The sequence below is a fragment of the Cyprinus carpio genome, chromosome A21, assembly GCF_018340385.1.
Source record: "Cyprinus carpio isolate SPL01 chromosome A21, ASM1834038v1, whole genome shotgun sequence".
Lineage (NCBI taxonomy): Eukaryota > Metazoa > Chordata > Actinopteri > Cypriniformes > Cyprinidae > Cyprinus > Cyprinus carpio.
In genome coordinates, this window is record NC_056592.1 from 10,581,458 (window position 1) to 10,594,122 (window position 12,665).

The following is a 12,665-nucleotide window of genomic DNA, read 5'->3' on the forward strand; positions in this document are numbered from 1 at the left end:
ATGAACATTTTCCCTGCAAGAAAAAAAAATTGCCAGTGTATTACAACAAAGTCATTTCTCTGCAGGTCTTTCAGACAGGTTGCTTTTTCAGCGTTTGACGTAAGCATTGCCCCACAACTTGAGGACAAGAGACTTTGTTGGGTTTAACTCTAAATTTAAGACTGTCACCGCCAATCAGAGCGAAATTTGTTGACAAGCAGAAATAGATACAGCTCTGTAGCATGATAAACCAGACTGACAGTTTATCCAAGAAAGCCTAATTCATCTCTCCTAAGCCTCTTCTACTCAAAAGAATGTTTATTTCTTTATTTATTTCCACATTCAACAGTAGAACTATTTGGAACCAAAGCTGTGGTGTGGTGGTGCAATATCAGAGATAAGCCACATGCTGATGTTTGCCTGGCCAGCTTTGGGAGGTGGCATTATCACCCACTGCTGTGGCACACGGATCACAAACACACTTCAACCTTCAGAAGGCAAACCCTGTTATCTGGCGAACATTCATGCCCCTTTTGAGTATAGAAAAATAACCTAATTTTACACGCTGGGCCTAAAGATATTTGTTTGGACATGACATAAAAGTTCTTGAAATCTTTGGTTTAAAACATCATAGGAAGGTTAGCGAGACAAGAGTTCCAATTTGTGGAGAAGTACACCTTTTAAATGAAAGGAACTTCCTTTGATCTTAAAAATAAGCCAAACACTTTCATCTATGGGATGTGGCTGAAATCCATAACTTTTGTTTACATGTGTCAACCATTTCTGTTACTCAAAACTAAATGTTATGAAAATTACCAATCTGCTTTAGATTGTGGGCTTTTGAGAGAGCTGAGAATTAGGAGAGTGACTGGATTCTAGATCAGGAGTTTTCAAACCTTTTGATGCCTAGGACCCCCAAACAAGATGAGTTCACTGCAAAGAACCCCCTTCTTAAAATATAATAAATGCAGCCTTGCTATGAGCATACTGCTCCCTGTTACCCAGTTTCTGTCTCCTGCATCTTTGATTTAATCCCAGGTTTCCTATGTGTTTCCATTAGTTCCAGGTGTTCTTCGTCTTCCCCTCATCAGTCCCGTGTATTTATAGTGAGTCCCACTTCTAGTTTCTTCATCTGCTGTTATACGTCTGTTCTCCCTGCTTCGTCTGTGTCTTGCTCCTATGTCTCTTTATTTGGATGAATAAAGATGGTTCCATGTTGAAGTACTCTGACTCCGAGTATGAATCGAGACACATACAAACATTCAAAAACGAAAAGAAAAAAAATCAGATAGATAGATGGTTTTCTGAACCTTTCCCCATTTTTACATTACTTTCTCTGAATCTTTCCACATCCAAACTGTGAAATTTTCATTTTTTTGCACCTCAGCATCAAGGAACAGCACAGAGATATTGCAGCAGTATCTACAACTTAGCATTATGTCCAAACAAAACAAAAGCAAAACACAAATACTCATTATCCTGTCCTGGAGGCAAATGCTCTATTTCTGTCAATTCCAGCTGCCCTGAAAATCTTGATGTTTACCATGGCAGATTCAGAGTGGCACATGGCTGGCTGTAGTAGAGAAAAGAACAAGCAATCGATTACTGATCTTAATAGTGCACACCAAGGAAAGTTTGAATTAATTTACTCAGCTGTCTAATAAAAGCATTGATAAAGGATTGTCTATGACCATCACCAACATTCAAGATGCATGAAAGAAGATTCCACAACTAACTGGAATCCAATTCCTCTATGTGATCTATTTAGCTATTGTAATAATGAAAACTTCAATATTCTTCCTTCTCAGTAAAAGTTAAAGATACAGCATTGATCCATTTAATAGTTTTATTATGGATTCTGAACCTAAACCAATATTGACCTCTCCATGGTCAAAATGAAATAAAGGGTCCATATTGGAGCACATTGTGGTGAGGGATTCAAGCCCCCAGCAACAATGATCTTTGTCATATACAGTATTGCCACTAATGCGTTGAGAATAAAAAGTAACAAAACACGTCTACTTTCTGAGCAATTTCATTGTCTTCGTGTTACAGTGTCCCTGCAATTTCTGACAGAAAAAAAGGCATTTCTAGCGAACAATGTCAGGACTGTGGTTTAATGAGAGATGCTGATTCATCTATGGATTCTTGGCAGTGCAACCAAATTAAAAAGAGATAGCTTTGTAAGTTCTTAAAGACTATCTGTTTATACTGAGATATCTGTAGACACATGATGTCCCACCTGCTTTGAAAGTCCCAGATAGAATTAGCAAATAATAATAATAATGGAGCCTCTCATTATCTGCACTTTGTTAATGAGATGAGGTTTATTAACCCCCCAAAATATCGTTTGGAGCAAGGCACCACCCTCTGTTTTTGTGATGTATATCTATTTATCATCACATATGAATTCATAGGTGTGCAGTCAGTCTGTTGACAGAGTGATCTCTCCAGCTGCTGTAAAAGCAGAGACAGCATCTGCTTGAATCTTAATCAAACAGCACATCTCACTGGGTTTAAGTTGGTATCAAAGGCTTATTTCAAATGCAGGTGCTTCGCTGGACAGAGGGTAATTATCCCCATTATTCAAATGACACAAAGGCGGCCCTTTCATATTTCATGGCCTTTTTGTTTTGTTGCCATCCCCAACGCAAGTGTGCACTTTTCTTCCAGCACCACACAAAGGGCTTGATTCTGTTTTCCTTCTCCATGCTCCCGCTTTTTCCTCTACCAGAGAGGGCTTAGGTCTCTGTTTTGCAAACCGATTCACAGCAATCAGGGTGCCTGGCGATTAATAAAGCTGTCTGCTCAAAGCAAGGCGTGTCTGTCACAGCAAGTCAGCGTCACCTAGTTCTGCAGCGTCCATACCATACATACACAATCATAAACAAGTTTCAAGTTCCAGTTTCAAATGTATGTCAGAAAAAGAGCAATAGATGGCTAGACAGCTATATAGATAATGGATGGGTGGAAAGATAGATTCTTGTCAAATCTGATATTTAGACTACTTATATTAATGTATCATCTTTTACCTGTATTTTTTTTTGTGTCATTTTCTTTATTTAATCTGAGCATTGGCCACATGACCGCGTCCAGCAACACAACTAAAATATTTAAATGACCACTCAAATTACATTGACATTTTAATTTTTTTTTTGTGCTCTTGTTTTACTATAGACCAGTGTGTGTACACCACACACATGGTACAAAGCTATTAAGAATACAGTAAAAATGCTGTAAAAACAACTAAATCTACAGAAACATAATATTGTAATACTGTAAGGTAGATAGATAGATAGATAGATAGATAGATAGATAGACAGACATGCATATATACACAAAAAGTATTTTAGTAGAAAACAAAGTATTTCAAGCCACAATTCAAAACAATGGGGAAAAAATTTATAAGATCTGACACTTATCATCAAATGGCTCCGTATGTGATAAGTGAGTGTGTGGGAAGAAGGCTCAGTGCCAGTTTCTGTCTTGCTTATCAGTGTTACTATGTGTGAGATTGCCACTGACATTCACAGCTGGTCTGCTTCAGTTCTGTGACGTGAAATAATGTGAATGTGTGTGTGTGTGTGTGTTTAATTTTAATGTGTGTGTGTCTGTGTATATATATATATATATATGTGTGTGTGTGTGTGTGTGTGTGTGTGTGTGTTGTTTACATCCGTCATATGAATCTCACCTGAGCACTCAGAATTAGCGCAAATCTTGTCAACACACCACACAGGCCGCGTTGGGAGAAATGAGCGATGCAAGGATGAGCAGCCGATATTTTAGTTGCCTACAAGAGAGAACTTTTTATCACTTTGATTACGATTTGGCAAGCCATACTGCGCTCGAGAAAAGTTAAAACTTTGAAGGCAGCGCCACCTGTTGGATAAGCTTCTTTAATACATGTGGAAAGAAAGAAAGAAAGAAAGAAAGAAAGAAAGCAAGAAAGAAAGAAAGAAAGAAAGAAAGAAAGAAAGAAAGAAAGAAAGAAAGAAAGAAAGAAAGAAAGAAAGAAAGAAAGAATTTCTTGAACTTCTCAGAATTTTGTTATGCACGATGCGCAATTGTCAGACGATATCTGATGTTTCTGACATTCATTTCTTCCAAGTGGCTTTACAGTGACGTCAAACACGACGAGTAGCCTATCAGCAGACTGAAATGTCTCTATAATTCTTATTACTCCCTTTAATTTCTCAATCAAGACTCTGTCTGTATAATTCCAGAATGCAAACATTATCCAAAACATGACTGGAAATACTTATTTTTGGTCTAGAGGCAATAGGCCTACATATAATAATTCATTGCTCACATGGTAGGCTATAAGGTCACGAATTGCTAATGCTGAATAATAATAATAATAATAATAATAATAATAATAATAAAAGTTTACCTGGAGTCTATTATAAAAAATAATGATACTTTTTTTTTAATCATTTTGTATTTAATTGACATACCGGTCGTTAAATACAATAGACCTATATAAATAGCACCACATCTCTCCTTGTGAAGAGACAGGTTTACCTGGAGTCTATAACAATCATCCACAACCACAAGAATATAGTCATGACATGCTGTAATTTGTAAAATCAAATAGCCTAGCCAAATGAGGCGGTAACATGTCAAAAATATTTGCTGTTACAATAACGTGGAGATTTTCAGTGACATAATTACTGTGTTCTTCTGATAGAATGAAAACACATAGAAACAATCCTCCTCTATTTTCATTCAAACTAAGAAATAATCCAGCAGTCAGGGTGTTTTTCTCCTTTTAATCAGAGTGACATTGATGAACAAATGTAGTCCACTAATATTATTGTAAGTACATTTTCAAAAGGACCTTCAATACACAGCACTCGAGGAGAAGACTTAATGTTTTCACACCTTTTGCCGCACAAAAGACTGTTGGTTTCGATACACTACGACCCAGGGACATGTATCCCTTTATGGATCACAGGGGCACTTCAAAGACCCAAAGGACCTCACAGACCATCAAAAGACTGTAAGTTTCTATAAGTGAACTTAGATGGCCAGCCAGCACTCATGAAGTTCACTTTCCAGAGGACGGTGTAGGAGAAGGATCTCGGGGACAGTCTTCCGCCTCAGTGTGTTAGATTATAACCTAGGTTTGACATGAGGTGGTTCGTCTGCGGTGTCCTGAGCGCAGTTCTCGCGCTCTGGGTCGGTCTGGTGAGCTCCACGGCGTCGTTTCCTGGATTCCACGAGGCGTTCAGGAGTAGGATGCGAGCACCTGGTAAAAACCGCGGAGCTCAGGCGGGTCACAGCCGACACACGAACAGATATCCGCTGTATATGCTGCACCTCTACCGGACCCTTCTAACCGGAGACGACAAACATATGAGCCATGAAAATCCAACTCTTTACGAGTCCGATTCGGTCTTGAGTCTCGTTGCCAAGAGTGAGTATATGCATATATATATATATTTAATTATTATTATTTTAAAATTAATTTGAAACATTTTATTTTTATATTATACATTACCATTATAAAGTTTTACAATAGCCAATAGGTATTTTGTTTACTTCTTAGACATTTTAGATGTAAAGGATGATATTCAATTGAATTAATGAATGATATATATATATATATATATATATATATATATATATATATATAATATATCGCGAATGATGACTGTAGCCTATATAAAATATATAAGCGACATTTTATTTTTATTGCACGGTCAGTCGCTGCATTCAGCGGTCATTCATCGCGAATGATGACTGTAGCCTATATAAACTATATTCTAACTCTTGTTACCTCCACGAAAAAAAAAATGAAATAAAACATTGTTTTATTTACATTTACTTATTTGTTTAGTTAATAAAGTAGCCATATGTAAAGTGGCAATATGTAAAGTCACCCACTGGTCATTATCGCAAAACAAATCTCTTCAGGTTTATACAAGACCCCCGGGGAAAATGATTTGATAGGTAGTTTAGCTGGTTCTTGGCTATTAGCCAAGTCATGTATTATGCTTATTAGTTACTGTGTGTATTAGCTTCAAGACGTCTGTTCCAAAGTGACTTGGGCAGCAATACACATCTAAACAATAAGAACATTCTACTTTATTAACTGCTTGTCCCGAATGTGGCCATGTGTGAAAACATCCTTCAAGATAATTAAGCACCACACATCACTTATCCTTTCTAGAACGCTTAACTGTCTGTCCTTTGACCAGTCACTAATTTCTTGTCCATGTGTTTTTCAGGTTGCCATCAGGTTGGTGACAAACTAGCCGTGACATTTGACATGTCCTCCATATCAACAAGCGACAAAGTCCAGCGGTCTGAGCTTCGCATTCGCCTTCCAGAATTCGCCTCTGAGATAGAGGTGGACATCTATCACGCATCAAAACGTGAGTGTGACCGAAGCCCCTGCGACGAAGTAAGGATCCTCCTCGGCACTGTGAAGGCCAAACCAATTGACTCAACCTCCCATTCCTCCTGGAGGGTCTTCAACATCACAACGCTGCTCAAGTACTGGTTGCACCAAGGTGAGAGCGTGTTCTCAGAGGAACCCACTCAGATGCCCACAAGATCTGAGGGCGAGGGGCACGAAAACGTCCAGCATCTTACAGCCAACAGGGTCATGATGGTGGTTTACTCCAAGCAGAACCGGGCAAAGACATCCACCCTCATCCAGACGGCAGAGCACTCCAAGTACGTAGCTCTGGACCGGGCCGGTGGTGCAGCTGAACCTGTGCCTCGGCGTCACAGGAGGAACCACCGGACTGAAGACAGAGTGCGTGACGCAGCAGCCAGTGTGATTCCAGTTGTTTTGCAAGAAGGGGAGAAGAAATCTCTCTGCAGGAAGGTGGATATGTGGGTGGACTTCGATCAGATTGGTTGGAGCGACTGGATTGTATATCCGAAGCGTTACAATGCCTATCGATGTGAAGGTAGCTGTCCTACACCTGTAGATGAGACCTTCACCCCAACCAACCATGCCTACATGCAGGTAAGAATCTCTAAATCTTTGAAATAGTTGCAATTAAAACGTTTCCTCTTTCCTAGACTGACTCTAATGATTGTCGTCTTCTCATTTGCAGAGTCTTTTGAAGCTGCACCACCCAGACCGTGTCCCGTGCTTGTCCTGCATACCCACCCGTCTGGCTCCACTCCCAATGCTCTACTACGAGAACGGCAAGATGGTCATGAGACACCACGAAGGGATGGTTGTAGGAGAATGTGGCTGCCACTGAGTCTCCAAACCACAAATGAAATCAACTCTAGCACTTTTTGGATATGTTCCTTAAATCCAGAAATACATATTTAAGCACAAATAAAGAAAAATTGCTTTAATTTGTACAGTATTTTCACTTGGAATCATAAGGTATCCTGCACTGAGGCACCTGGATTACTTAATGCTATTTTTAAAAGCTTTGTGTGTTTGCCTAATTTGTAAATAGTAGAGTATGTAAATTACCAAATGTAATAAAGTGTTTTCATAATGAAATAAATGTATTTTGTGTTTTTTTTTTTTTGTTGTTGTTGAAAATCAGCAGATGAATAAGGAAAACGTATAAATTCTCTGGTGTTTATTGTTTTTTTATTTATTTTTTTACACTTAAATGTCTCTTCAGAATTAACAGGGCAGTTTTAAAGAACTTGACAGCAAAAAAAAAAAAAAAAAAAAAAAAGGCGTTTTACATTCTGTTGGATGACACTTTAGGTGAACATACTCATTAGGATAAACAGAAATTAGATTTTACATTACAAAAATATCAATGCCAAATGGTAAGTGGTCAAACTCACTGATTGTGGTTTGCAAAATTTATAGGAGTTGGCATCTGGATTTCCTCCACATGATTCTTGATAAAAATATCACCAAGAATAGAACCCTTGCTCTCTCTACTGACCATTCTGTAAAACTACACAAATCTGTATCATACAAACAGTGTCGCATGATGGCCTGTGAGATGTCTTCCATGTCTTAGGCAGAAGCAGAGCTGCATCGATGTGCTTGGGATGCACTATCTGACATCTGAGATAGTGGCTCTTTCAGGCACAACAGTGTTAGCTGATGTCGAGAATCTAAAGTAATGGCTTTGTGCGCGTCTTGAATGACAGCATCAGTACAGGAAAAGAAAATATCATTTAAACAGTAGATAAATGAAAGAGAAAAAGACAGATGACATGGAAGGAGAAGTCTTCTGTGCATTTATCCTCTCAGGGAACAGTTGTCATAACAGCAATATTTGTTACAGTTGTCACCTCTGTGTCCTCTGTTGTAGTTAGATGTCCATTTCAAACTGGGCATCATCCACTTGAAAAAAAAAAAAAAAAAAAAAAAAGAATTTTAGTTTAATATTTTTAACCCTATAAAGCCTACTGCATTATATTTGATGCATACTTTTCTAAGCCCTCTATATGATCAAAACCTTGCTGAAAAACCTGTTGTACACAATCTACTACATGCACTCTGTCATCAGATTGATCATTTATACTTTTTTTTTTTTATCAAGTAAAAGGCCTTCAGGTCATGGTACACATGTTGTTTAGCTGTGAAATCTTTCATGATTTTTATCAAGTAAACCTAAGAATAAATTTTATACTGTTAGTGATATTTCAAGATGAACATTTACTGGACTGAAACCACCATTTTTAGAAAAATCATGTTTTTCAAATTTTAGCTTCAGTGCACATTTACCTGCGCTCTTGTCCGCTGGGGGGCTGATGCTGTTATTATTGACAGTCTGTTTGGAGTGGGCCTTGTCATTTTTCATGGTGACCGAAGGAGGACTGGTCACCCCTGGAATGTCAGGGAGGCAGCAGGGTGGTGTGCGGGCCAATGGGGAGCTGCGACAGTCCAGTAGGAACTTTCGGTCATAGATGATCCGGGTGCCTATATAATAATTTAGTAATCAAATCAAGATTATATTATGGGAAGGAAACACCAGTCCTACAACAGGTTGCAAGAGCAAAGTTCACTGACAAGCCTGTGTAATAAATGGAGGCCAGTCAGGTGCGTTCAGTCTGTGCTGTGTTAGTATTGCGGGTTACATTCAATCCAAACAAGTTTAAACATGCTCCTATGACTGTGCAGTTTGCAATATTCAAGAGTTGCATCATTAAAAGTTGAGCCTTGTAAAGTGTCACTGTTTGGCAACCTATTTTTCATTAAATTATTTCCTTCTAAGAACAGAAACGCAACAGGCTGAAATGGAGTAGTGAGATATACAATCAGCTCTTCTCCTATCAGTCCTGTTGAACCATCTCACACACACACACATCCTCGAACTAAGGCTAATCAGTGCATTATGGTGTAAACCACAGCCTGAAACACGTACAAACATAACATTGGTTTATACATAGTAATCAAACATTCACACAAATGACAACAGAAGTGATAAACATGATGCACTATTTAACCAACAAAAAGTCACATGACCAAAATTCCCAAGAGCAATATATCATGCACCTACTGCATCCCATGATGTACATTACGGCTCAATTGATAATCTAGACAAACAGTGAATGATACACTGTTTACAATAATAAGAAAAGCGTCCCTATGCACTAGAAAAGCAGAAGTGGGCGTTTACAATGGGAAACCAACAGTCACATGCCTTCAGAGTCCACACGTCCTCTTTTGTCGACTGTTTACAATCTCTGTCATCTGACAAAATCCACAATGTATATAATAAAACATAAAAAATAAATAATTATAACAGACATGAGATATCTATCAATTTTTCACAATTGCTCAAGTGCCTGATTTTTCCTCTTTAATGAAATAATCTTTTATGTAGAATGCATAAGTATTACATTTCATAATTTAATCAATTCCTATGTCTACATTTAGAATTGTATAATTTAAGCATATTAGAACATTATTTCTGCCATTCCAACTTCCGAGAAAACCACAAGAGCATTGTTTAGCAAAACAAGCACAAGACTTTTAAAGGCTGCCGTCGTGTCACGAAAACAATGTTCTTCTCGTCGTGACGATAACATTCCTGCATTTATTACCCAATTCACAGGTACAGTTAAAGGGCAAACAATTCAAGACAAACAGGCTGGAGCGTTATGAGCACGCGCACCGCGGTCTGTCAAGCACAAAGACAATGCGAGCGGTGCACGAGCTCTGAGATGCATCGCTATGTCGCGGTCAAAACAAAACCAGTGCATGCACTGCGACAGCTGCGAATGACCCCAAACGATTCATCTGCAAGTTCGTTGCATTTACCTCCAGGAGTCGTGCTAAAAAGGGTCCCTCCAGGTGTTGTAGAGTAATCATGAGGCATATGGGCCGCATCGTTGATTGTGACTCGTCTGGTGGTCGGAATTGCCTGACTGGTGGTCTTCTGACTGCTCAAGGACATTTTCAAAACTAGTCTCCCAATCACTAATTCAGCCAGCTGCCTTTATCAAATAGTGTCTTTGCACCTTAAAGCAAAAGAATCAAACAGTTTAGCTCGAATTTAACCGGGAAAATGTATGTGTTCGCAGCAGTTCAGTATCAAGTTAACGTTACTTTCTAGAATTATTTACCTTGTCCGTTTGTGGCAAACTTGACTACATACAAAAATAAATAATACTAAATATTGGAGCCTGTATAACACTTCATTCACACATTCACACTCGCAAACTAGCTAAAATGCTAGGCTTCTCCGTGACCACGTTTTCTCTCTCACTCCCTCATGCACACACCAAGCACTCAACAAAACACGAGCAGGAAAGGGATATTTAAAACGGAGAGATGTGATGGCGCCCCCACTGGTGTGCGGCGTTACTGCAAGAGCGCGATGGGAAATGTAGTTTTTTCCCCCGACGTTTACACGAGTTGTTTCCGTTACGCTGATTCATGGACAAACCTTTACCTGCTATTTGTGTACTTTAAAGGCGATACTTCCACCGAAATTACTTTAGAGATGATCTTACTTAGAGGGTGTTCTTTGTAATATAAAAATAAAATTCTGTTTGATTTTCTCTTAATATTAACAAAATTATTTAAAAAAAAAAGCCATTTTCGAATAACAAAAATAAAAACAAATTCCTTAAAAAAAAAATAAAATTAATAATTAATTTTCTTTACAGCACAATACACAGCAACTTCAGAAAAACTACTGTATTTAATACACGTGGATATACAAATTTAATACTCGATATGCAAAATATGATTATTATGTCAACACCATGAGATTTTCTGTGACTATGGTGACAAGTTAGAGCTGAAGATTTGTTTTAACCCATCTCTGTTCATTAATTATTTTAAGTTAATCCTACTAGATTTATAAATGCACATCAGTAATATTTGGCACATTCTCTCACACATGCACACAGTGTCACAATATGTCACATCTTTCTTTATTAATGTTTGTAAATGATCTGAGCTGGTGTGCAGGGTAAATGATCTATATACATATCTTCATATCAGAATGAATCTGAATAAAAGGCTTGTATACATATTCAATGTTCATATTTCCTCTCTGTGTTATACAATAATAATAAAAAAAAGGAAATGAAACCATGTTCAAATAGCTACAAAGCCTCTACATTCCCCATGACATGGGCATGTATGTATTACTGGATTCTAATATACTTAAAGTACATCCATAACAACTCTAATAAGGGTGCATAGCATTCTAATTAAATATAGTTTGTCATATATTTATACATAGATTCTTTATTAAAAACATATTTTTCTGTGCATGTGCGCAGTTGCATTCCTTAGTACAGAGTAATATGATATTGCGTTTATATTGTCATTAATCCATTCTAAAGGAGTATAGGTGAAGTCTATTGTTGCAACAGTTAAACATTGTACATAAACTGTTTTTAATACATAATGATTGCAATGTTAAATAGTTTTGTTCCAAAAATAAATAAAAACTAATTAATTAATAAAAACTTCACTTACCCACTTCCCAACACCCCTGATAACCCTTATACTCCTTTGAGTGGATGTAAGAATTACCACAAATCACTAAGTAGAATAATGGAAGAGAAATCATCTGTCAACATAATCCTGAGTGAACTGTAGAAAACAATATACAGTGAAGACAGAACTCATGAGTGTTTTAATGCAAAGGGATGTGTGCAGTCTCACAAAGCACACAATTTCAAGAAATAAACAAAAACACTAGGATCTGATTAAACATTTTCTTAAAATATGAAAGTACAATCATTGTCATTCGCCCAATTGTCCATGCATCCATAAATCTTTTTTTTTTTGTTGTTGGAGGATAAGTTCATTTATTTATTCACTCACTCATTCATTCAATGGCATCCCTCAACTTAAACTACACAAATGTGTGAGCCAGTATATCACGGTGTGCTCGTGACTATGTAAGCTACTGTGCTGTGATTAAATTCTGAGCACCGTACCTGATTTCATTATGCTTGCCAGCCGTTCAAAGAAACCTTGTCCATTAAAGAGAAACAGCTACCGTTCAGTGAACTCGAGTTGGCATGTAGATCACATAATTGCATACGGTGTGAGATACTCATGCATGCTGTTATATCTCTTGAATCGTATACGTCTTACAAATGCTACTAAAATGTCGGGTTAATACAGTTTATACTGAACACACAAGCACTCGTAGACAGAAAAACACACGCACACACACCAACAATGACGCAGTATTCCAACTGTTGCAGCACGTTTGATATTATTGCTTTGGTAGACTATACTTCAAGAGTTTTTGTGTATGTTTGGG

General features: G+C 37.7%; 2 protein-coding genes and 1 long non-coding RNA gene across 4 annotated transcripts; 1 reads left to right on the top strand and 2 right to left on the bottom strand.

Moving 5' to 3' along the window:
- LOC122134788 lies at positions 1 to 4,281 on the bottom strand. 2 transcript variants are annotated; one of them, XR_006153084.1, is made up of 3 exons: positions 3,674 to 4,281; positions 1,451 to 1,552; positions 1 to 1,205 (listed from the first exon to the last, which is right to left on the bottom strand). It is a non-coding gene; the product is annotated as an uncharacterized LOC122134788 (long non-coding RNA). The 2 variants fall into 2 exon arrangements; XR_006153083.1 differs by having other exon boundaries at positions 1 to 1,209.
- A 457-nt stretch (positions 4,282 to 4,738) lies between these two features.
- Positions 4,739 to 7,351, top strand: ndr1 (nodal-related 1). Its single transcript, XM_019064131.2, has 3 exons — positions 4,739 to 5,398; positions 6,213 to 6,961; positions 7,053 to 7,351. The coding sequence occupies exons 1-3, from the start codon at positions 5,113 to 5,115 to the stop codon at positions 7,203 to 7,205; spliced, it is 1,188 nt and encodes a 395-aa protein (XP_018919676.1). The 5' UTR covers positions 4,739 to 5,112; the 3' UTR covers positions 7,206 to 7,351.
- A 175-nt stretch (positions 7,352 to 7,526) lies between these two features.
- Positions 7,527 to 10,681, bottom strand: LOC109046055 (eukaryotic translation initiation factor 4E-binding protein 2-like). Its single transcript, XM_019063849.2, has 4 exons — positions 10,498 to 10,681; positions 10,193 to 10,392; positions 8,654 to 8,848; positions 7,527 to 8,269 (listed from the first exon to the last, which is right to left on the bottom strand). The coding sequence occupies exons 2-4, from the start codon at positions 10,326 to 10,328 to the stop codon at positions 8,238 to 8,240; spliced, it is 363 nt and encodes a 120-aa protein (XP_018919394.1). The 5' UTR covers positions 10,329 to 10,392; positions 10,498 to 10,681; the 3' UTR covers positions 7,527 to 8,237.
- Between the last annotated feature and the right edge of the window lie 1,984 nt (positions 10,682 to 12,665).